This window comes from Cottoperca gobio, chromosome 15 (assembly GCF_900634415.1).
Source record: "Cottoperca gobio chromosome 15, fCotGob3.1, whole genome shotgun sequence".
Classification (NCBI taxonomy): domain Eukaryota; kingdom Metazoa; phylum Chordata; class Actinopteri; order Perciformes; family Bovichtidae; genus Cottoperca; species Cottoperca gobio.
In genome coordinates, this window is record NC_041369.1 from 6029864 (window position 1) to 6055058 (window position 25195).

Genomic DNA, 25195 nt, shown 5'->3' on the forward strand with positions numbered 1-25195 from the left:
ACTAGAACTGGTCATAGATCTCACATCAACATCAGGAGGGCCAATAGTCAGTAAATCTCCTTAATATATCAATTCACCTTACAACATGTATTTCTTGCCAGGAACTCTTTGCTGGAGTTGCACCTCATAGTCTGACTGTCACAATCTTGGTTTCAATGTTTTCAAGGTCAGAAATAAACTTTCACGCTCAATTACTCTTTTTATTTCATGGCAGTTAAACTCTTTATAAAGTAAAGGGGCACTCCACATGTTTGTGTCAGACAGGCTCAAAGTGTTGGAAGTTTAATCTTTTGTTTCAATTGCATTAATTCACTTCTTTTAGCAACACGTGGCTGTATGGGATCAGTGAGTCGATCCATCACCTCGGTCCACGCTGAATTATCTCTGCAACTATTAAATGCATTGTTATGAAATGTGACGTTCATGTCCACCTCAGGATGAATTGTACTAACTTTTCATCAGGTTTACATTTAGTCTAAAGGTCTAAAGTAGAGCATGTCGGAGCCGCTAGCATGGCCGTAGTCTCTTAGTCGAGTTAAAAATAATTGTATAAAGTTCTACAAGCCTTAAAACTCAAGTATGGACCCACTACTATAAACTACGGAGTCCCTAATAGACAATAAGCCTATAAGACCATTTTTTAGCTTGTTTGCATAAGATTTAAAAAGTATATTGTTTCAGGACGTTGATGGCTCTGTACTCACACAGGCTGTTTGAGAATCCTTATTTCTGCGGGTATACTTCTCTACTGCTATTATTAATGTTGAACAAATGTGTCTTTCTGTCTCTCCCCTCAGGATGACGGGCCGAGAGTTTTTCACTCGTTTTCCAGCTCTCTATCCATTCCTTCTGAACCAGCTGGAGGAGGCTGCAGCCACGGTGGAAAGGTGAGGTGGTCCTCCTTTAATCCACACACACACACACACACACACACACACACACACACACACACACTCCACATTCAGCCCTTGCCACGACTTTTCACACTCGCTTGATCCCATTATAGGTTTAATTTGACTTGCATTTAATCCATACGAGACAGCTTTTTTTGTTTTCTTAAGTTGATTAATCATCACGCTTTTGTGCTGGGAGGCTTGTTGGACTAACGAGGAGGCAGAGGTGACGTTAGTGCAGCTTTTAGTCGGCCCTAAAGCTAGATTGTAGGAACATGAACTATGAACTCTGAGCTATTTCATCTAATCAAGCAATATGGTTCTAGATCGAGTTCTCGTGTGGGCCTTTCTGTCTCAAAGGATCACTTGCTCAACTGACGGAAGAATAAGACTTTACAACCGAATAAAGTAAATGTCTTGTGGAGATTTAGTTTTTGTTTTGTTTTTGCAGTTGGGAGGTTCATTGGCCTTATCTTTGTCAGCCCAAATTCCCTCTCTAAAAGCATCTGAGTCGTCCAACAGCTCCCCAGACGGCCTTATCTTAATATGGATCCAATTAATTGAAGGCTCTTTCACAATCCCCCTCACTCCCCTCGACCCTTGTTAAAACATTTGCAAATTTCCCACGGAACCAGATCTCGGCTGTCTGACTTCCCACATCATCTGAGCGTAACGCGCCACCCAAACAGACCGACCGCACCGTACTGTAGCAGTACGCAGCAGGACAGCAGGATGGAGAGCTGCTGTTAGTGGTTTGAGAGTCTTGTGGAAGTTAGAAGTCAGTCCCAAAGTAGGACACAATATACGAAAGAATATAGAAATGAGATGTGGAGCTTTAAGGTTGTACTTTAGAGCCATGAATATTCATTATGTACTATGTAATCCAACTTTCCTCCACAAACGTTCTACCCAAACAAATACTTATGGATTAAGAAAGACTTACTCGTCTACTGGCAATGGGAAATAAGTCTATCACCTCATTTTAGCGGGTTTTCTCACGCTTAAAGAAACCTGCATAAACGCTCTAATTCTGTTGGGAAAAGGGTATTTTTCTAGATAAATGACCAAAATCAATTTAATGAACACCGCACACATTCCCCTCTTCATCCATACCCATGTGTTTCTAGAAATTATGAATCTCCTCGTGCTATATTTGTCCACTTCTTGAATGCAGCTAATTTGGGTTTGACCTTAATATGCTGGATCCCTTAGCGTACAGCGAAAGAGACTTCTTAGTAAGAAAATGGTTTTCATACATTTCAAATTCCTTATGTCATTATCTCAGTGTAGCACACTTAATCAAGTTTATCTCTAAAAACTATTCCAGGTCAGTGCCAACATTTTAAAGTGCTGTGCAGTGATTTGGCACCGCCTCACTTCCAAAGAAAGCAGTTTTTATATATTATATTCCAAGGACTTTCCCCTAATTTTCTAAACAAAACTGCTGATTTATTTGTCTGAGCGCACACTAAAGCTTTAGTTTACTTTAGAGCTTCTTTTGAGTCTCTGCTACCGTGTCTCCTTCACTACTTTCCAAATAAAGAATCCAAATACTAAAGGTCAGTGTTCTGTTTCAACTCTCTTTTTAAAAGATGTAAAACTAAAGTAACCATTCATCAAACACTTGGGTGCTGGAGATGAGTGAGGAATGTGCGGAGAGAAGGCAGACATTCATGGAAGAGCTTAACATGAAATTTGAGAAATTAAATGCTACGGAGTCTTTCATCCTGTCAAATGTTTCTGCCTCCAGCTGTATCCCAACAAGGACTAATATGTTTGCAGCCCCCCCCCCCCCCCCCATCTCAGACATCACATCCTGTCCTGTCTGAATAAACTGGGACCCTAAACACATTAGACAAGTTACTAATTGGGCTGCTATTACATTTCCAATCTTGCAAATCTGTGGCAGTCCCAGCGGGAGGGGGGGTTGGTGTGTGTGTGTGACCTGAACAAAGCTCAACTGCAGGCGCTCCCTACAATGTAAACACTGTTTTCCCATAATACTTCCATATTATGAGCAAGCAGCAACCTCCAGGTCTACAATGTGCTAGAGCCTTAAACCTGTATTATTTCTAATGGCCAGCAGGGGCGACTCCACTGGTTACAAAGAGAAGTCATTTTCTCATAGACTTCTTATTGTATAGAAGTCTATGAGCCTACTTCTCACTTGATTTATTACCTCAGTTAGTTATGTTCAAGTCTTCCTCAACACATCATGCTGTTCATTTAGTAAACGATGGTCCCAAAATAGACGATAAAGCAGCGTATGCTTTAGGGCAGTGGCTACCTTGTGACTGACAGGTCACTACCACGGTGTCCCGTTTGGGTGTTGTCCGTGTTTTCGTCTTAGAACTTTTAACCCTTTCACAGTATTTTCTGTTACATTTTGGTCGCTTTGAAATGTCTTGTTTACTTGTACTTGGCTCCTCCTCTGGTGTCACTTCTGGTTCCAAGAAAAACTAAATGCAGAGCTCAAGGCTTCAAAACGTTTGTCCACAAACCAATGGGTGACGTCACGGCGGCTACATCCACTTCTTACATACATGCTATGATTTATTATAGGATGTTTTCACTTTAAACACTGCTAAATTATTGCTGCTAAAGCTTGAGTGTTTTTTATTTACACCAATATAAAGTAAAAAGATCGTACTCCAGCAGATATAAAACTCACTGAACCTGTGGGGAGTTGATTTCCGCTTCATTCATCCTTCAAAAAAGCATGGCCCTCCTCCATATTAGATACTTGACATTGAAACAGTAATTTTCCTTACTTTGTACTGTGGAGTTCTTGTCTGTTTCTCAATCTCCCTCCCTCCTTGCTTCACTGCGAGTGTTTCAGAGTGAAACTATGAAACCGCTGGCAGAGACGGACCGTTTCCATTCTGACTCAGTTGGCAGTGATGAGAATTGGATTGAGGAAAAAGAGAGGGATGTGAAAAGCTCAGCTCAAGGACGGATGAGGAGATGATGACTGTGTTATAGTGTGGGTGGTTTTAGATATGCAGTATGTATTAAAGAGGAATTTAACCCTGTTGTATTTTGGATTGGAGTTTTGATTATGCTGTAGGTGATTCCTATGGAAAATACTCTCCCTTTCTCGCTTATAGTTAGATAGATAGACTATACATCTAACTGTACAAATGTGAGGTACTTGCACTAAAGGTGAATACGTCTTATGCTACTTTATACATCTACTCCACTACAATTATCTGACAGCTTTAGTTGCCAGAGAAAGATCCCCTCCAATCAAAAATCGTTTTTTCTTACGCTAATATTTGTGTTGCAGTTTTTTTATGTAAAGCGGTTTCTTCCACGACATACCCCAAAAATGCCACTAGATATTATTGTTACGCTGTGTCAGCCACTGCCAGTTACAAGCTAACAAACAACATAAACAAATAAAAGATGCTAACTACGCGTAGTATTCTAGTATGATTTTTGTGCTCAACAGACTCACCTGACTCATGTCAGGCTGAATCTCTCCCATGTTTCCTCTAACACAGAAATAGTCCAGCTGAAACTCATTGCTCCGTGAGCTTCACGGCGCCATCTTGATGCACACAGAAAGATCAAGACAGCAAGATCTACCAATATGTGGGGAAACCATGTTAAACAAAATATGAATCGTAGCCAAGTATTTTTACATACTTTAAAACACGTCTGGAGGACTTTAAGTATGTTCCAATTTATTTATGTGTTATGTCTCGGCTCGCCCTGAATATTTCATGTGACATTAATGTTGCGCTGTTAAAACCTGACTGTGTGTGTGTGTGTGTGTGTGTGTGTGTTTAGTGACAGTGGTCAGGTGAAGCTTCACCCCAGTCTGTTCCTGCTGCTGCTGGTGCTCAGTCGACTCTACCCTTCTCCCATGGATGGATCTTCTTCACCTCTTGGACTCGCTCCGTTCATGCCCTTCATCATTAGGTTTGTGCTACACACACACACACACACACACACATATATACACACACACACACACATATACACATACACACACACACACACACACACATATATACACACACACACATATACACATACACACACACACACACATATACACACACACACATATATACACACACACACACACACACACACACACACATATATACACATACACACACACACACTTATATACACACACACACACATATACACACACACACACATATATACACACACACACACACACACACACACACACACACACACACACATATATACACATACACACACACACACACTTATATACACACACACACACATATACACACACACACACAGCGTGCTGCGCTTGTTCTTCTCTGTGTTATTGTTGGCTCGCAAACCAACTTTAAAGGCGCTTACAACCTCCTGCTGTATCGCAGATCATTTTAGCAGTCCTATAGATATCGTACATCCCTAATATAATATCGTATCCCTCACTGCTCCAAGAGGCAGCAGCTCAGTATGAGCAGTGTGACAGTGGGTGTAATGCTGTCCCTGTCAGCAGCTCCCTCCCTCCTGTAATCCAGTCAGCTCCAACACTTATAAAGGTTACAAAGAAAAATTAGATAAAATCCAAGAGGGTCACACAGCTGCCATCATAAAGCTTTCTCAGATCCCCTTCTAAGTATAGAACAATCACCAAGACACAACACCTGCAGTCTAAACATTCATGTGTGACTGTTTGTTTTGTTTGCACAGGTGTTCCTGCATCTGTCTATATGAACTTGTGTCTCGAATCATTTCTTTGCTGTGTTTGAATCAACGCTCTCCACAATCGAGTTTCTCTATGAGCTAAAAATAATAAACTTTCTGTGCATGTGTCTGGACTTTTTTAGTTTCTGCACACTAAGACAAAACACCTCCGGCGAGTTTCTGCGTCGCTGCTTGTACCGTCTTGTGTCACAGCGGGGGATTAGATAGCCACTGGTTTTATTGGAACTTCCCTCACCGTTCACTGGGGAGTGAAGCTTACAGGCGAATGGGAATCTGTGCTTACAGCCTGCATTCTTTACATTCCTGAGCTGGAGAAGTCTACAAATATTATTAGTGCTTGTTCATCTACTGCACCTGCAAATAGAATTGAAGCTCGCACCGTTTCCATGTGTGCTGGTGTTGTTGTGAGGACCCTAATGACCCAATGCAATTCTCTACCTGCTAACTGTAACCTTTACCATCACAACCACAGCCTCATTTAAAACCTTTATGTACACATCAATCACTGAATGCTTTGCAGACGCATATGCAATAAAACCATGGGAGTCTAGATGGGTGAGGTGGAGAAACACTTTTGGAGATGTTGCTTCTAGCATAGCTGTACACAGCTGAGGATGTGTTGTGGATGGAAAGCTGGCAAAGCGGGATCTGGGGGGCGATAATGTCAAGGTTAGTTTATTGTCATTGTACAACACAGGACTGCGTAACGGAATGCGGTTGAAGTCCCTCTATTCTACATAAGAAAACATATTTTTTATGGTGGAGGACGACTCACACACACGCACAGCACTTTTGTAAGCTGCCAGGAATGTTGGTGTAAACATGATTTACTTCACATTGTACGTTCCCCCAGTGCAACCAACTCTCAGGTGAACACAAAATGTAAAACCTATCGCACCATGTGTTCAGACTCGCTCTGACGACGGGTGTCAGGTTAAGACCTTGAGGTTGGAATGCTCTATTGTCTGTTTAGATAACGGCTCTTGTGTGGGTGTTTGTTCATCCGTGTTGTCTGCTGCTCCATTACAGCTGACTGAACTGGTTAGATTGTTGAACGGCTCTTAAGATATTTATTCACACAATGATTGTTTACTCAAGATGTTCAGCCTCTCCAGCAAGATGGAGTCATCTAGGGATGACGCTGTCAGTCGATCCGTAGCATGGTCATCACCTTTAGACTCAACAACTACTGGACGCATTTCTATGATTAATGTTTTTACAGATATTCATGGTACCCAGAGGATACTAAAAGGAATCGACTTTGGTGAAAAGCCATTTGCTCTTTAGTTGCGCTATGCCGAGCAGTACAGCAAGCTGTTATTGTTACCGCAATGTTTTCACCTAACTTCTCAACTGTATGGATATTAACAACAAAAATGATAAACAGTCCGATATCATCACCAGAGCGGTCCCAGTAGAACCATGCTCTAGCATACACATTAATAACCTATTTTGATGCTGGTTTTTAAAACTGGGGAAGTTTTCTCGTATTTGCCATAATGACGAAGTTTGGCTGGACAGCTCCACGGTCAGAGAGACTCCATATGTTCATCCTGTTTCTCTAATGACATGCTGGTCAGAAGGTGGCCCATGGATCACAGATCACATGTAAACATGAACCATTCCAAAAGAACCCATCAATTCTTCCAAATGAGTGACTCCAAGTTACTGATGAACTCATTCACCAGACTGTTTATTTGAACATTTATTTGAATGAAAACCTTTAGTGTCTTCCGTGTGTTGCGGCTGCTAAACGGTGGACAGCTTGAGTACTGACTTGCTGGCGGACTCTTACTGTCAGAGAAGGTATGCTGAACACACATCCGCCCAAATGGAGCCCACATGTTGGAAATGTTAAATATAGCCCAGCTCTAACTTCTTTGGCTCCAGCCGGGTTTCTCTTCCCCGAGCCCCCCCGACTCATCTTCCCCAGGCATGTGGGGACGTGTCTGATGAAGTCCCCGACTGTCTCCCCGTCCTCTTCCCTCTGCTCATATGATCTGACCCGCCACCTCCGAGGATCAAATGTAGCTTGGCTCCTCTTCTGTTGACAGGAAGGAGCATCGCGTCTCATAGTTCTCCCCCCGTACCCTTCCATCACACGGCCCAGCATTTTGTCTTCTATATCATCCAAACGCCCCCGCAAGATGTTTGACATTCTTCGCTGCCTCGCCTCTGCATGCGTCGCACCTGCCTGGATAATGACGAATAGAGGGGTGAAGATGACGACAAAGAGGCGGAGGACGCTGACAAGCAGACAAGTTTATTCTCATAATTGATGGCTGCTTCATTCCAGCCCTTTACGGAATGTCTTATCCCCTCCGATGTCTATCTCGGTCTTTTTACTTTTCCCTTTTCCCTCTCCCTCGTTCTCTCTCTGCTTTAATGCTAAAGCATCAAGGGTGATTTATGTCATGCGATATCTAGTCCAGGCATCTCCCCTCGCCTAACCTGCCTCTCCCTTCCTTTCCCTGTTGTCCTCACTGACTCGTATCTCATTTTGTCTGCAAGGGCACGGTTCTGCCCGTTAACTGAAGAGAAGCTTCTAGAAGGACCACTGTCATTTACTCCCCAACAGAGATGCTGTTTACTTTCCCTCATTACCCCCGTTTGTCTGTTTGTCAGCAGGATTACGGAAAAATATTCGGTCAAAGGGTGTAGCAAAGGGTGTAGCACGGGCCAAGGACGAGTCTTAATAAATGTTGGAGCGTATCTGAATCACGGGGCAAACGCGCGCATTATTTTTCACTTATGGAAACAACCTTGGCGGATGTCTGCGCTCTGAGTGCCCTTTCAGTTCCTGAACTTTACGATCCAATTTCAAAATGTTAACTGATACTTTACCTTGTGTGGCAATCTTGGCCTAACATTAGTTTAGCTTCGGAGCGGTAATAAAGATACTTTTGTTGTTATCCAATCTAAGGTACGGTCGCTTTGTTTTTGGTTATGTTTTATTCAAATGACATTGCAGCATCGTGCGAGCGTTAATATTATAGTAATATTTTGAATCATGCTGTTCTGTGCACCCAAGGGTGTCCAAACAAGTTAAATAGACTAATCAGTCATCCTGGTGGAAAATGTTTCGCAATGTATGTGTTACCGTGAGTTTGTGCTGATACAAATAGTGGATTACTCGTTGTAAGAAATCAAACCATTTTGATAAATTCATTGTTAAGCCATTTTCCAAACACAGATTCCAAATATTCCCCATTTTACAGCTTTTCCAGTGTGAATATTTTCCCTTTTGTTTTTAGCATTTCATACTGACAATCTTTAGGTTTCGGACCGTTAGTTAAATAACACATGACTGATGGTAAAAGAATACAATAAAAATAGATGGATGAACATAATCATAGAGGGCTGCAGGAATGTATTGTAGGCCAACCCAGAATTTTGTAGTATTGCAGAAAATAAGCTCTGTAGCAAACAAAAGTTTATAATAACGATTATCTTCACAAAAGAACCACTCTTATGATTTTGAAGCATAAATGCAATGGTAAATAGCTAACTTTAGCCTATAAGCAAACTACACCGCGGTCGTATGACTACGTTTGGTAGTTTTATTTCGACACTTAAAAAAAGCAAAGAAATTCACGAGTCGGGTATATACTGACATTTGGGTCTCTGCTGAAATGGACGTGTTTGCTTTCATACATTTTGGGATGTGTGCTGATGTCCACACGGACCCTTGTGCATTTGGGCAGATGAAGAAATGCTAATTAATGTATGTTCGCCACATTATCTTTTTTAAACCACCACTGGGGGCGCCAAAGACATCTTCATATTCGCCACATGGTGGTTTGAATGAAAATTAAGCAATTAAAAGAATGGAAGCAAAATGATCCTAATCATATCACCACTTCCCTTCCTAACATTCTTTAGTGACAGACTAGGTAGCGCGGCCTTGTTTTGCCAACATGCTACAGTGTCGTAAATGGTGGTGTAAATTATTCTCTCGGTTCTCCAAAATGAGGCCCAGATGAGTCTCCTCCATGCCAGTCCAACAGTCTGCCTATGACCCCACAGGGGACGGCCCCGTTTCTAAAATTACACTCTTCCAAACTGTCATTTCCTTTTGCAAAAGTGTTTCAATGGGACAAATTGGCACAGATAGTTAACATATGGGCTCCAAATGTGGGCTGGGAGGGATGGAAAGTGAAGAATGGACAGAATTTGATCATTAGACCCGCTTGTATGTGTGCGTGCGTGTTTGTGTGTGAGAGAGCGCTTGTGCACATGAATTTACGTTTACAGGCGTGTAGAGCTCAGGAATGCAAACTGTTGTCTGTGTTTGATACAGTGCCATAGGGTGTGTGTGTGTGTGTGTGTGTGTGTGTGTGTGTGTGTGTGTGTGTGTGTGTGTGTGTGTGTGTGTGTGTGTGTGTGTGTGTGTGTGTGTGTGTGTGTGTGTGTGTGTGTGTGTGTGTGTGTGTGTGTGTGTGTGTGTGTGTGTGTGTGTGTGTCAGTCATGCTCACAGCAGGTGGAAAAGCATTTGCTGAGTTGTTGCTCTTAACAGACCTCTCTTTGTTGAAGTCCGTATTGACTTGAAGCCTCTTGTCTTTTCCCTCGTCTCTCACTCGGACCAGCAGTGGATTTTTTTGACCAATTATTTTCAGCACTCACAGAATATTAAAATATTTAAATCACTGGAGTTTTTGGATTGTTTCTCATCCTCACCCAGATTGTACACAGCTGTATGTTTGTGTCCTAACCTTTCTCACCCTCTCTCGAATACCGAAACCAAAAGAGCGGAGCATCTTTTTCATCCCTGCGTACCTTTGTAGTGATGGATCTGTGTTTCTCGGGAACCTTCCGCTGAATTTTCCACAGTGGAGCAAATCTGCTTATTTGGCCTCCACAGGAAGCTTCCGTGTCATCACAGACTTCTTCCTCCTTTGACTTTTGTCCTGTATGTGCAAGTGTGTGCTTGGCATGTGACCGTACAGTCAATGGACGCTTGAATACATTGGTTGCACTAAATTGATGTAATGTTCTTTTGTGCCGTACGCAGCCTAAAGGCCAATCCACACAGGGCCTGTCTTGGGCAGCAATATGTGACCACCGGCAGTTTTTCATTCAAATTTTTAATGAGCAGAATGAAATGAATAAATCAACAAAATAAAATAAAAAGCCAATTCCTTGTTCCTGGATATCTTTCTTGTGTCACACTTGAAAACTATTTTTGTCCATTAAATCTGAAGAATAGTTTGGTGTTGTTTCGGACACAAGTCAGTCTGGGGAACAGTGACTGCCATAAGGGAGGTCAGGTTATAGTTCAAGGAGTTTACCTTGAACTACAGCGCGCTGTTTGTTTGCACATATAAAGAAATGCTGTCTCTTTCCTTCAGTAGCACTAACTCTTGCTCTGACACTTTAGATCTGCCCCCTCCCCTATCTTATTCAGGTCTTCTTGTCCTTCCCTCTCCTGTCAGCTATGGCAGTGTTATGACATTGGATAAGGAAAGACTGTCAGCTTGTAAACAAGGTTAATTTTAGCCTGCACTCAGGGTAACTGGCCACATTCACCATCACCGGTGGATACTGTCAGTGATGTGTGCTTGCAGAAAGAAAGAAAAAGAGGGAGAGAAATATATGCAGGCAAAAACAACTCTGAATAGATTATTTCCTTCTCAGTTATGATTTTAAAATGTTTGACTTCGAGTGATACCGTCCTCTGTTGGCCTGGGAGCAGTTATAGGTCCTGATCCTCTTGCCTTTGCAATAGGAGAGAGAGACATAGCGAGGGGAAAAGATGGTGATGTTACATAATGTAAGTGTAAAAATAGCGGCTTTCTCAATTAAATAAGTCCACACTATGTCATTTGTCCATGACATAATGTGGCTGCAGTGCAAAATGATAATGATGATAATACATGCAGTGAAATAAATTGAACTCAACAGTTACAAAAACAACTCATGAACTGCGAAAATGACAAACCTAAGACTAAAAGATTATGATAACAACCAAGCTGTCCATGTTCCATGATGTAAATAACTTTCCATGACACTAATGGTGCAGCCCTTTTATATGTGTGTGTTTATATGTGTGTGTTGTGCAGATGCGGCCGCTCAGCAGTGTATCGGACAAGAGAAATGGCGGCTCGGGCCCTCGTCCCCTTTGTGCTGGTCACCCAGGTCCCATCCACCGTCCACACGTTACTGCAGGAGCTTCCTGCAGAGCCCGGACCCACAGTCCAACACAACCACGTCCACGGGACTCTGCTGCAGGTCTGCACCCACCTACACACACATCAACATAAACCAATACACTCATATATACATAACATGCCATAACATTCACTGGGGGCTGTAATCACAAGTTCCTTAAGTTACCACAAGTGTTTATTTTTACACACACACACACACACACACTCTCACACTCCCACTCTCTTGGAATGTTAATCATATGGAAAAGAGCCTCGAATATTCCGTCCATCCTATTTGTATTATTGAGGTTAGACCATAGATTGTATATGAAGATGGGCGGCATGAAAGCTCCCCAAAAGTGGAGCCAGAACATTGATTGCCCCCCGGTGGGTGGCTGCAGTATAGGTCCTAAAGCCCGCTCTTCATGTTAGCGGCTAAAAAGTCAAATAATTTTTTTTCCCGAAGATGGTTTCTGTCATTTTAGGTCGTCATTATCACGTTGATGTAAGTTCAAGTGTTATAAAAAGGGATCGACACGTCATGATTGACATGACTGACATGACTGGAGGCTCGGAAATTGTGCGTAGAGTAGGAATGTCGAGAGAAGATGTTAGCTAACTTTCCATAACCACTATTGTCTGTTTGCAACATAAAGAACTGTATATCTTTACATACAGTCTATGTTTCACAGTCACTGAAAGTGCCGCTAGCTAGCTGAGCAGCGCTGTCTGACCGCTGTGTGTTCTCAAAGCAGACGACATTTTTGAAATTCGATTCATTATTAATAAAACGTGCGTCAATTTGATCATGATTTATGGTTAGTATAGATATTGTGGTTAGTGATTGTGACTACCGTGGTGCTAACGTAGCAGCTAGGTGGCTCACAAAAGCTGTGGCCCTGCTCGGTTGTTAGGTCGGGCGGGTGTTGTTGGCAGGACCTCGATGCTGTGGCTTTAGCCCCCTGATCACTGCAGCGCAGACTCTGACTCCAAATGACTTCAAAAGTGCAAGATTGCGGCGTCTATATTTGGGATAGTTCGGCTTCACTTTTGTATAGTTGGAGGAAGTGGAAATGCGTCTTCTATAGGTTCGACAAAGTATTTACCACCATGTCAGTGTAGTCGGGATGTCCTGAAGGGATTGAGGAAGACCGGATGCTGTCGATCATCGGTTAGTGATGAGGTGCAACATCATGTTTCTAATATTCTGCCCCCCTCATGTATGAAAATATAGATGACAAAAATACCTCTCAATGTAAATTCATGCACTTATTATGCAATTATGCAAATCTAGAATTTATGGCAGAGCTGTTGTATTGAATCTCAATAGATTCTCCAGGTGTACTCCGTGTGTATACTGTATATGCAGTTAGGACTTTGCTTTACTGAAGCAGGACATAATTAGTTGAATCAATGTCTGTTTGTTTTTTTCAATAAATTATTTTTATATCGTCAAACGTCATTATTAGGACATGCTGTGATAATCATCTGGAAACTAATATTGTCAATGTCGCCCACTCCTAAAAAATACTCTCTCTGTACAGCGATGAAATTGTCCTTAAAAGCTATTAAAATGTGGAGAGATGCACGTCACATATTTTATTACACACTCCCGTATTCTTAGGTTAATTGTCCTGTTTATAAATAAGTATCCTTTAATTCAAGTTAAAACATGAAGGTCTTCACAAATGGACTTGAGAGGTTTTCACTCAACAAAGACAAAATGCAATTACCAAAGCGGTTATCATAACATGTGTATATGCACACCCACACAGAGATTATAGATATGGAGCATCAGGCCTCAGCACACACACACACACACATTCTCTGTGAGTCCCACACACCCAGTTTCCACAGCCTGTCCAGACAAGGCGGTTATCGCAGGGTAAATACCAGTGTTTAGTTCTGTCATCACACTCTGACAAACACAACCAAACAGTCTGTCGGTAATATCAACACGCGGAGAGGAAAAGAGGAGAGGGGAGTTTCCCGAGCCTTTTATTATCGAACGCCACTGATGGAGTCGGTGTGGGAGCGGGGGGGGTGTGGAGCGGTAAGAACCGGGGTCGACACTGTAATGAAAACTGCACCGATCGCTTATGGTTTGATAGCGGTCTGGCAGGGAGGTCCTCTGTGGGATGAAGGCAAAGGATGACGAGGAGGAGGAGGAGGAGGAGGGGAGGTGGGCCTTCTTAGAGGAGATTTCAGGAGGGGAGTGGATTTAAGTTTGCTCTCCTGTCATGGCAGCCATGTGTGGAGCTTCCCCAGATGTCTCCTGATCGGTTTCTGCGTTTGTCTCTTCAGCTCCTTCTCCATCTACCAATACTTAACATAATATAATAGAGGTCTCAGCACCTTGATGACCCTAACCCACTACAATTGGCATTTTCCAAGCCACGCCCCCTTAAGTTACTGTTGCTATGTAAGATATCTTTGGGTCAACAGTATGGAGATGTCTGTACCTTTCTGCCACATACCTATTTGTTAGTCTATTCTTTTAAAAAGGGAATAAAAACAGCAACACGTGCACACTCAGGACAGGCTGTTACTGTGTACAGCGAGCAGGACGCAGCGGTCGTGCTCGCTGTACACAGAAATGTCTGTCTGGGTTACAGCACAGCTGATGCCTGCAGCCCTTTCTAGGCCATTTCATTTCCTTTTTCCTTCCACTGAAAGCACACAAGCTCATCATACTGGATCTGTAGATGCATCTCTTCTGCTGCACCTCAACGCGTCCACACATCACTCCTATATTTGTCTGCATGCCATCAGAATTTATGATTATTTGTTATACCCCAATTTAAACTCTGTTTGCTCCTTCTATTAATGTAGCATGTTTCTATTTGCTGCACAACGGTGTAATGTTAATGGTCATTTTGTAAAGTATTGAAATGCTATAAAACTGTGAGGAGTAAAGTATCCGAGAGAGAATCATTAACCTCTCTCTTTGTTCTCATGATACTGTGGTAGGGATGTTGTAATAGTGTATACATACGGCATTTTCCTGCTTTTAAAGGCTGCATTACAGAAAAGGGATATAAATTCTGAACTTACCAGTTTGTTCTAGCTTTTCTATTATTTGCCTTTAAACACTTCAGTATATCCACATTAGTGATAATTACCCATCAAAAAATCTCATTGTGAAATATTTTGTGAAAGCACCAATGGTCACCCCTACAACATCGCTGCAATATCCATATCGAGGCATTTGGTCGAAGATATAATGATATTTGATTTACTCCAAATCGCCCAGCTCTAATAAAAACAAGCAGCAGTATACATATATATACATACATATACATATAACATGACTCACGTAGTACATACGCGAGTCATGTTGTTTGCTAAGTATTTCTTCCTTTAGGGTTGTAGAATACTAGTTGACAGTTTGTGAGGTTAAGCAAAGTGCATCCATACAAATGACTTAACAGCTTTGAGGGAAAAGGACAGTATCAGGTATCGGTATCAGCAGATACTCAAAGTATCGGACCTGAAACGTGCATCCAGCCCTCCTGAGAGACCCTTTTAACAAACATTCTAAATGAGTCCCAGTTTAGTTCCTGTTGCAGTGTATGTCACTGTCAGCTGATGGGGAAGGTGTCATGGACCAAAGCTTTTTGGCAAGCTATGCAGTTCTATTGAAACGGTCTATACTGTGGTATAATGAGCAGAAACTCATGCAAGGGATCTACCATGACAGTGTAATGTGACATACATGTGATTCAAGGGCTTTTCAGAGTTGACAGTAGTCCTGCTAACTTTGTGTATATCTCAGGGGCCATCTGTTGGAGGCAGATGTGTAAGGAGGTGTGGAAAAGGGTCATAGCAGGAAGCTGTAGAGCCGCATGCAGGTGAAGTGGTCTAAACATAGTAAAGCAGAGATAGAGGGCTGCAGCGTACACACAGAAACATAGAGGAGATAGTGGCCATGCGCTCTACAGAGTGTGTAAAATATTCTGTGGTCATGTGTAAGATGGGGAGCTAAGATGTTTAGACCTCAAAAGAACAGACCGAGGGAAGAGGAGTGAGTGTGTGTACTACTGTGTGTGCCAGTACACTAGACTCTGGTGGTGTGTTTATCCTTGGGAGATGCGTAATGTATGTTAATATGCTTGTGCGTGTGTAACAGGTAGCAGATGTTTTTGCTCCAGGGAGAAATGACTTCCTCTGTTATTGTCAAAGAACAACTGTTAGTGGGCCAAGTGTGGAGCTGGGAACCATCACAGCTACTGAGGCCGGCTGTACCACCCTGCTGACTTTCTCACACGCACACAGAGGGCTGATAACCACATGAGAAAATGTTTCCATCCAACCCACTTCCAGTCCGTTCTTACTAATGCTACACTTCTGCTACGTCATTGAGGATAGGCATTTGAGTTATATGCTGAATTGAACGGTATGAACCGATACGATCAGACCTCTGTTTGTGACCGACTTGTGTTTGAGGCCGTTGTATACTTTCAGGACCTCTAATGGCTCCACGATATATTAATAAATAAATAAACTGCTAGTTGAAGTACTTGCTTTTAACCTAAGCCAAGGAGGTTTAGTTTTTGGCTCGGTTTATCTGTCAGCAGGATTACGGGAAAACGACTGCGCCGATTTTCCATGAAACTTGTTGAAAGGGTGCAGCATGAGCCAGGGAAGAACACATTTAATTTCAGAGCCGATCCGAATCACAAGGTAGATACAAAAATCATGTTTCATTTGCGTTAACCTCAGGTCGGAAAAGCAGCAAAAACTGTTGGAACACATTTCATGGGTCACCTGTTCCGTTTCCTTTGCTCTTCATTGATAACTCTGGAAATGAGACCTTCTGAGGAGCATGTGAATGCACCATTGGCCTCTGCGGAGGTCTGCGCTCTCTAAATACCATTCTAGTTTAATATTAGCTATGCCAGCCAATTTATGAAATGATTAGTCTATTCAGCTATAGTGTGTGAGTCTGTCATGCTCAGGTGTGATATTTACCGCTGGCCCTTCTGGGCTCAGTTTACTGCCCAAATGACATTTCTCTGGCTCTAGTAAAGGCCTGGAAAGTGAAGTTCATGCGTATGTCGTCCTGGAAACAGCAGATGGAAGCTTGGTGATGTAGTGATCGCTTGCACGACTAGCTGGTGAACTTCTGTAGCCGGAGAACTAACTACTAACATGGTAACCAGCTGGAAGAAATTATCGTTTACTCAAGAGACCAGTCTTCTGTTGTGTGGCAGTTTTTTATTCTGCCAGAGCACAATTATACACCAGTGATGGTACACACAGTAAGCAGGCTTAATATGAAGGAATCATGTGAGTTTCCTTTGTCCCCACGGACAAATATGCTGATTAAAGAGAATCATTTGGAAAGAAATGATTTGGCCATGAAATGTCAGTTTTAAATGCTGATCTGAGCAGACGTGTACAGACACAGACCCTGCTGTGTTCACTTGGGTGAAAAAGTCTTATGACAACATTTGGCAATAGAACACTTACTGTAGGTTCTCCATTAACCTAAGGTTAATAATAACACCATATTAAAGTAACAATCATATAAGATAAAACTAACTGATATCATATTTTGAATGCAAGCCTGATTTATTTGTTTAACTCGAAGCAGTGCCGTCCTCTGGATGGCCTGAGTAAGGCCCTTGTCTTTGATGAAGCATCTCAAAGCACACTGGAAGCACTTCAATTGACTCCAGCGGGCCCCAAACCTCTGTTGACACAACCAGAACCTAGCTTAACGAGCCAATCGGACAAGCCGGCACTAACCCAACCCGACACTGGACTCTGCTCTCGACACACGCCAGCAACAGCCCTGGCCCACAACGCCTGGTACAGGCCAGAAGTATTAAAGCTGCGGCCGTTGGTGGTTTGAGGAGGGCCAAGTCGACGGATGTAATCCTTTGTGTATTTCCACAACAGAGGCTAAATGAGACTGAGAGAGAAGGAGGCTTGAGAATTAGGAGTATCGCAGTCTCCTTTCCTCTGGCAGCAGGGATGTGAGTGTTGTTTTCCCAAATGCTTCTCTGCTCTCTTCCAATAAGTTTCTTTTGGTTTGTTGTTACATCGACTGCCTTTGGCCAGAGGTCTGCCTGGGCTTTCTGAGAAAACCCTCGAGGTTGAACCAGTGAAAAAATGCGTGGGCCTGAAAACCCAGCCAGCTTGCTCTTAGTGACATGAGATGTGTCTAATCCAGAGGGAATCCCTGGTGTTTGAAACTGGTGTCAGACATTATCCCTGAAGTGGTAACATTGTAAGATAGTTGGGCCACATAAGGAAATCTGCCATGCACTGTGTTTACGGACATGGATCAGAAACACAACTTTAGGGTTGGACACTATGTGTACGAATCTTCTTTACCACCTTAACTGGGTTGCATTTAAACATTACTGGGGCACCTTTCTGTATAGTATGAAGTAATAGATCAGGGGTGGCCAACCCGGCTCATTGCTCAGTTTCATGCGGCTCTTCAGTTCATATCGAATTGTATTTGTGTGTAGGGTACATGTGTGTATGTGTGCTGTCAGTATGAGAGCATGACAGCGCATCTAATTTTGATGTGGCCCAAGAGCCAATCACAAAAATGCCTGCAATGCAGTGAACCAATCACCTTCAAGGGGAGAAAAACCTATCGTTGAGTAAACACTATCTGACCATCTGAGTTCGATCCTAAAATGGCAGGGGAAAATGCACTAGCTAAGCGAAAATATGAAGACGAACATAGGACGTTTTATTAGAGTGGGAGAGTTCATATTCATATAAAAATGCTGTCTGACCTAGTGCAAAGTGTATTTGTGTTTGTTAACAAACTGAAACTGTTTAAGACACTTCTTCAAAAGGGAGAATTAGCGCATTATCCCTCTCTGCTAAAAGCAAGCGGACAAGCCGAAATGCAACATTGGTTGAAACCCTGCACGAAAACTTTGCGACCCGGTTCCATGATCTACAGCTGAAAAGGTCACAGATTACGTTCCTCGTCGACCCTTTTAATGCTGAGACGGACTGTTTGAAAGCCACGAACGAGGCGGTGGCCGAGTTGGAGATGATTGAACTTTCTGAGGAAGACCGACTGAAACCTGTTCTGAGTGAAGGGACCCTTGAGTTCTGGAAAACTGTGCCAATGGAAAAATATCCTAATGTCAAACGGACTGCGCTCAAGCTACTATCAATGTTTGGGTCAACATACGTCTGTGAGTCGGTGTTATCTACCCTGAAACACGTGAAATCAAAGTATCGATCTGTTCTGACTGACACACAGTGTGAAAGAATTGCTTGGAGTGACCACAACGGTGTGTTTTTGGGAGGGAGGGTCTTTGAGCGTGTGTGTGTGTGTGTGTGTGTGTATAAAGTTTTAGATTTTAATTTTTGTCTGTGTGAGAGAGGGGAGGAAGAAAGTGAGGGAGCACAGAGAAAGGCTGAGAACAAAAGAGAGAATGAGAGGGGGGGTGCGCATCTGTAACTGTGTGTATGATGTGGCTCTTTGCAGTAACATAGTAACATTTTTGGCTCTTAACCTCTGACTGGTTGGCCACCCCTGTAATAGATTAACCATCCACTTTTAAACTGGTGGTCGTATTAATCTGATTTTAATATGAATTAAATTTTAATTTAAATATTATTTCTAATCTCTTGTGCGATCACATTTCACTGACCTGCAACTTCTCTATAAATTCCTGAGGGCGCCCAGTTTAAGACCTGACCTTAGCATGCACTATATGGAGAAACGTATTGGGCCACTCGTCTTAATCATTGGTTTCAGGTGTTTCATTCGGTCCCATTGCCACAGGTGTATAAAATCAAGCACCTAGCCATGCAGTCTGCCTCTACAAACATGTGTGAACGAATGGCTCGTTCTAAAGAGCTCACTGAACGTGGTTCTGTAATAATAAGCTTTATTTGTATAGCACCTTTCATACAAGAATTGCAGCCCAAAGTGCTTCACAGCAAAAACATCAAAATGAGTACTAAATTAGACAGAGCATTTACAGTACAATAATCACAGTGTTGATGTAAATCAGTGTGAAGTAGCATTAAAAATAATATGAAATAGAAGAATTAAAATAGTATAAAATAGCATTGGAAATCATTCCTCGTTTCCGTATCTGTGCCGTACTTAATAGGATGCACCGTTGGTGTTCGTGAAATTTCTTCTCCTAGATGTTCCACGATCAACTGTAAGTAGTATTATTGCAAAGCTGGAAACGTTTAGGAACCACAGCAACTCAGCCACGACGTGGCAGACCACGTAAAGTTACAGAGCGGGGTCGCCCAGTGCTGAGGCGCAGAGTGCGTAAAGGTCGCCAAAGTTCTGCAGAGTTCCAAACCAGCTCTGGCATTAATATCAGTACCAACATCTTAATGCTTCATCTTACCATCTTAAGTTATTTTGGACAATTCTATGCTTCCAACTTTGTGGAAACAGTTTGGGGAAGAACCTTCTCTGTTCCAGCATGACTCTGCCCCAGTGCACAAAGCAAGGTCCATAAAGACACGGTGTGATGAGTTTGGTGTGGAAGGACTTGACTGGCCCGCACAGAGCTCTGACCTCAACCCCATTGAACACCTTTGGGAGGAACTAGAACAGCCCTCTCGTCCAACATCAGTGTCTGACCTCACTAATGCTCTTCTGGATGAACGGGCAAAGATTCCACAGACACGCTGCAAAATGTTGTAGAAAACCTCCCAGAAGAGTGGACGCTGTTATAAGATGTTATAGCTGCAGAGGGGGACCAACTTCATATTAATGCCTAGTTTGGAATGGGATGTTATAAAAGCTCCTGTAGGTGTAAAGTGTATGTGGCCCAATACTTTTGTCCATTAAGTGTATTTGGTAGATTCACAAAATGATCTTGTAAAAAAAAGAAGTTTAAATTGTTACTAATTCTGAGGTCAAGAATTCATTGTTCGTTGTATTCACCCATATTTGAGACTTTTTCCTTAGCTCTTAATATCAACAATAGAAACCAATATAATTCAAAGTTATAAACGGTATGTAATGTTCAAATCTTGCACTGGGTGTACATTTTTAAGATAATTGAAATAGATTAGATAAATTAAGAGTTACTTTAGAAAGAAAATCATTTTGCAGAATTTTCTGTAATAGTTTGTTTATCATGTTTCTTTGCTCAGATGAGATGGCTTAATGCAGAAATTGGAGTTGAGTCTACATGGTCAACAATGTAAAGAGATCTGTGTAGACTGAACTCCTTTTAGCTTACATTCAACAAAAGGAAAACTAGGTCAAAGGCTCTGTCGTTAAGGAACTGAAAGTGATCTGACCCCTGGGTTTTACTGCTGTAGGAGACGCTAGCAGGAGTGATGGCAAGCAGATACTGAACGTCGCCTTTCCACACACAGCTCATGCTGCCAGTACACAAATATATATACGTGTCTCTGGACATAATGGGAATAACAAACAGCTCCCTTGGGGCTAGTAGAGATACACTGTGGTAACTTTTGACAAAATGTAGTAACACAGCTCTTGCATGCACGCACAAACATACACACGCCACTAAATGACTTGGCTGTCACGCCCGTGTGTATATGCATATGTGAGGGACTGTGTCTGGAGTGCATATGTAAGCTTTGTTTGTGCAAGAGTACGGCTATATAGAGCAAGAGAGTGTGTTTGTTTCTTTTTTATATTTGGCTCGTCTTTATTGGGATCTCTTTTTGCCTAATTGGGCGCGTCCATACTTTGCCTAACCTCTATCTGCTTTTATATGAATGTCGATTTATATGTTTCTTTGTGCATGTGTTTTACTAGACTGAGGCATGAATTGGTGTGCAATTATTTGCACTTGCACTTACTCTGTGTGTGTGTGTGTGTGTGTGTGTGTGTGTGTGTGTGTGTGTGTGTGTGTGTGTGTGTGCTGGCTTCAGCGTGTGGTCAGTCTGTGGTTGCGGCAGTGGGAGGGACGGCAGGGCAGGCTGATAACAGAGTCTGAAGGGACCTCACATCCACCACCACTATTTTTACCGGACCCAAAAGAGGAGCAAGGCTTATTGCAACACACACACACACACACACACACACATGCAGTTAAACGCCTCACTAGAAAACAAGGCGTACAAATAGGTTTTGATATTTTTCATATTTAGCACTGCCACAGCAAGTTTTTATTTATTTTGCTCTTTAAATGTCTTAAACCTTCTTTAATAAAATGCACTTGTAGGTGTTCTAAGTGTATAGTAGTTTGGTTTAAAACAGTAATATTTCCAGTGATACATTCCCTACAGGTGTAGTGGTTTGTAGCAGGCCTAATTTAAGCATTCTGCCTTATAAGGGTATTCAAAACAAACCCCAAAAGGAAAAAAAGAAATCCACATTTAGACACGGTCAAGGAAAAAATCCTGAAATTTGCTGAACAACAACAAGCCTGCTCCAGGTATCTGGGCCGCCGTCTTAACTTCTCCCGTTTGTTTGAGCTTGATCCAATCCCAGCATCTCCTCCCACATGGGGTGTAGTTCTGCTCTGTCTTCGGGAGGAGGAACAGGGAGGCAGCATTTTCTATAAATATTCCGGTTTTCTCCATGCTGGGCTGGATTGAGCCGGTTGAGCCTCCCATGCAGGGACTTCCCAAACCGGTGGATGAGGTGTAGCTGTGGAGTGGAGGGAGAAAGAATGAAAACAGAGGGCTCTGCCACCGACACTGGATCCAGCGCTGGGACTGGTGCTTCAACCTTTTAATCTGCCACCTTGCGCTTCTGAATTAGATCACCAATTTCATAACATGATGTAATAGCACTGAACACAAAGCATCCCAACAACCACCGAGAGCCTTTGGTTTGTTCCATCAGCCTGTAAGCAAAAAAAAAACAACCAAGTTTGTGAGTCCAGAAAGTTCCACGTCACCTCAAACACGATGCTTGAGTTTAACGCCACGTCAGACGATTCATTGACCACTAAGTTTTTCAAATGTATAACCTTTATATTAGTACACTTTCTCCAAGGACGCATTTGATATATATTATGTTCAATCTCTGCATTAAACTAAAAACTTCTAGACCTATGTTATATAGTTTTTACCTTTTACCTTACACCTACTGTCGCGGGAACTACCATTTTAAATACCGTTTTGAGTACTTTGCCAGTTTCCAACATTTCTCAAACGGAGAAATCCATCATTTTGATCAAGGTAACGGTTTGTTTCATTTGGTGTTCAGTAATGGGGATTTATCCCCTTTGAGCGCCAGCGTTGTAGTTATCTGCCAGAAGCTGTCATAAATTGACTTTTTATCCAGTTTTAAGCCATTTTTACAATAAACTTTCAAGATCTTGGTTGTTTTTAACTATATATTTTAAGTCATCGCACGTCACAGAAACCTTCGAGTCGCGTCGGGTAAACGCGTTGAAACTTTTTTATTCAGTGTTTATTTTTGTTTTTAATCAACATATTCAGGTTTTTTTTTGCGGATAATTTGGCTGCAGATTAAAACCTCCTGAATGATGAACACTGAAAGAATCCTAACCGGGAGCTGACGGCAATGGTGGTGAAGACGAGAACTCCCATGATCCCACGCTACTTCACAACGCCACCAAAGTCCGTTTTTTGTTATTATTTTGATTCCGAGACCCCTAGTGGCAGAAAAATACATATTGTGCGTTTAAACTAACGGGCTGATGGAACACTGCTAGAATCTGTTCATGCTCTTTTGTCAAACACAAGATTCATAAAGAGATGATTGTGTCAACAGCTCAAACATGTAAAGTTCTACCCAGGTGAGCCGTGACCTGGCAAAACTGGTTGTTGCTCACTTTGGAATTTGTCAAGTCACATGATATTTAAGGAAGTCAATAAGAAGCTCAGCAAATATTTGCAGAGACCAGTTCAAGTATGAGTAATCCTTTAGAACCAGTTTTGTGACAGTGGAATCACTTGGAAAGGTTCAATATTTGGTTTGGGAATCTGTTCCAGCACTGGCTCCTTGGAGGTGGAAAAGCCCTTAGAGAGTGACAGCGAAAGGAAGAAGGACCCAGGGGTGTGGAAGCTGTTTGCTGTTTGTATGAGCCAGTGGGTGTTGCCTGGGCGTGGAGACGGCAGGAGAAGAGAAGGGGCAGGCCAGGACTCAGTGGCCAGGCTTGGTGCTACGTGGTCGGCCTGGTTTTTCCCCACGTTTCCTTCCCTGCACTGTGTAATGAATGGCTTCCTACTGGTCTGTGGCCGTGGCCCCGGCTTAAAGAGTATACTTACCAAGGCCCAGAATACACACCCCAGCCAGCCAGCCAGCCAGCCAGCCAGCCTGTGTCCTGGCCTCTGAACACTCCCAACCACCAGTCCACCTGCTACAAACTGACTCAGTCACACACTGTCACATCAGCCACAATGAGAAGAATGATTTGGTCTTCAATGGGAAACATACTTTTTGAGAATTCATTAACATTTTTCTGTCACCATTACACACAGTGCAGTCACTGCTGGTGTTTACGTATCCTCTCATTTCCTCGACAGGGGCCAGAACTCAAGTGACAGGAGTGGTTGTCGGGGGGTCTGGTTAAATAATGTTACTGTGTAGTATTAACACGCTCATGCCTCTGGCTGTTAGATCCAACAACTCGGATTGAATGCACGTCTCTTCTTGTGGATGACCAGCCTCAGCAACATTACAGCCAGTGGGTCGGCAACATGCAGATTATTTTCTCGATTAATCGTTTGGTCTATAAAATGTCAGAAAATAGTGTTAGATGTCCATCCCAGTCAAAGGTGATGCCTTTTTAAATGTCTTGTTTTGTTGGTCCAAAACCCAAAGATATTCACTTTAATATGATATAGAACAGAGATGAGCAGGAAATCTCCTTATGTGCGAGGCTGAAAACAGTTTTCTGCTATTTATATCTGTACATATACTTCTGCACTGATGGACTAATCGTTGCAGCTCCATCCCCGGCTCACGTTTAAATGTAATAGATCATAGTTCTCACATGTGTATCAATTCAAGAGTGTGTGTATTTGTGTGTATGCAGGTGCTGTTCCTGCTGCGCTCCTACCAGACTGACTCGCACAGACCCCTGCCAGCAGGAAATGGCATCACCGAAGGCCTCCGTCAGCGCATGTGGCTTGCCTCTCGGTAATCCTACACACACACACACACACACACATGCACGGACAGATAAGCATCCCTCCCGCCTTTGCAACTCGCTCACCAGAAGAATAGCTCCTTGTCTCACAGTTCATCCCCTCCCTGGCCGTGTCCGCTTCATGTCCTGCCCAGGATTCCATTTCAAAGCGACCGCCTGCTGTCCCATCCGCAGACCCCCCACCCCTCCTTCCTCCCCTCCCCCCCCCTCCTACCTCTGGCCCTCTCGCCCAAGATCGAGGCCTCAAGATGGGGCACAGATTACCCTGCCGGCCCCCCCCCCCTGCCCGGCCGAGGTCAGGCCTGGGTCTCCAGTCTCCAGCAGATAACACAGGGTCGCTGGGTTAGCAACACTAGCCCCGCTAGCTCCGCTTGGTTACACTGATGAGCC

The 25195-nt window shown here is 42.9% G+C and overlaps 1 protein-coding gene across 2 annotated transcripts in view; it reads left to right on the forward strand.

The window, feature by feature from the left end:
• thada (THADA armadillo repeat containing) overlaps positions 1-25195 on the forward strand; it is a 100941-nt gene that overhangs the window by 39741 nt on the left and 36005 nt on the right. For both annotated transcript variants that reach the window (XM_029450333.1, XM_029450334.1), the window contains exons 27-30: positions 798-887; positions 4686-4817; positions 11658-11826; positions 24692-24795. In XM_029450333.1, the coding sequence (XP_029306193.1) occupies positions 798-887; positions 4686-4817; positions 11658-11826; positions 24692-24795 (495 nt within the window). The remainder of the gene's footprint in view (positions 1-797; positions 888-4685; positions 4818-11657; positions 11827-24691; positions 24796-25195) is intronic.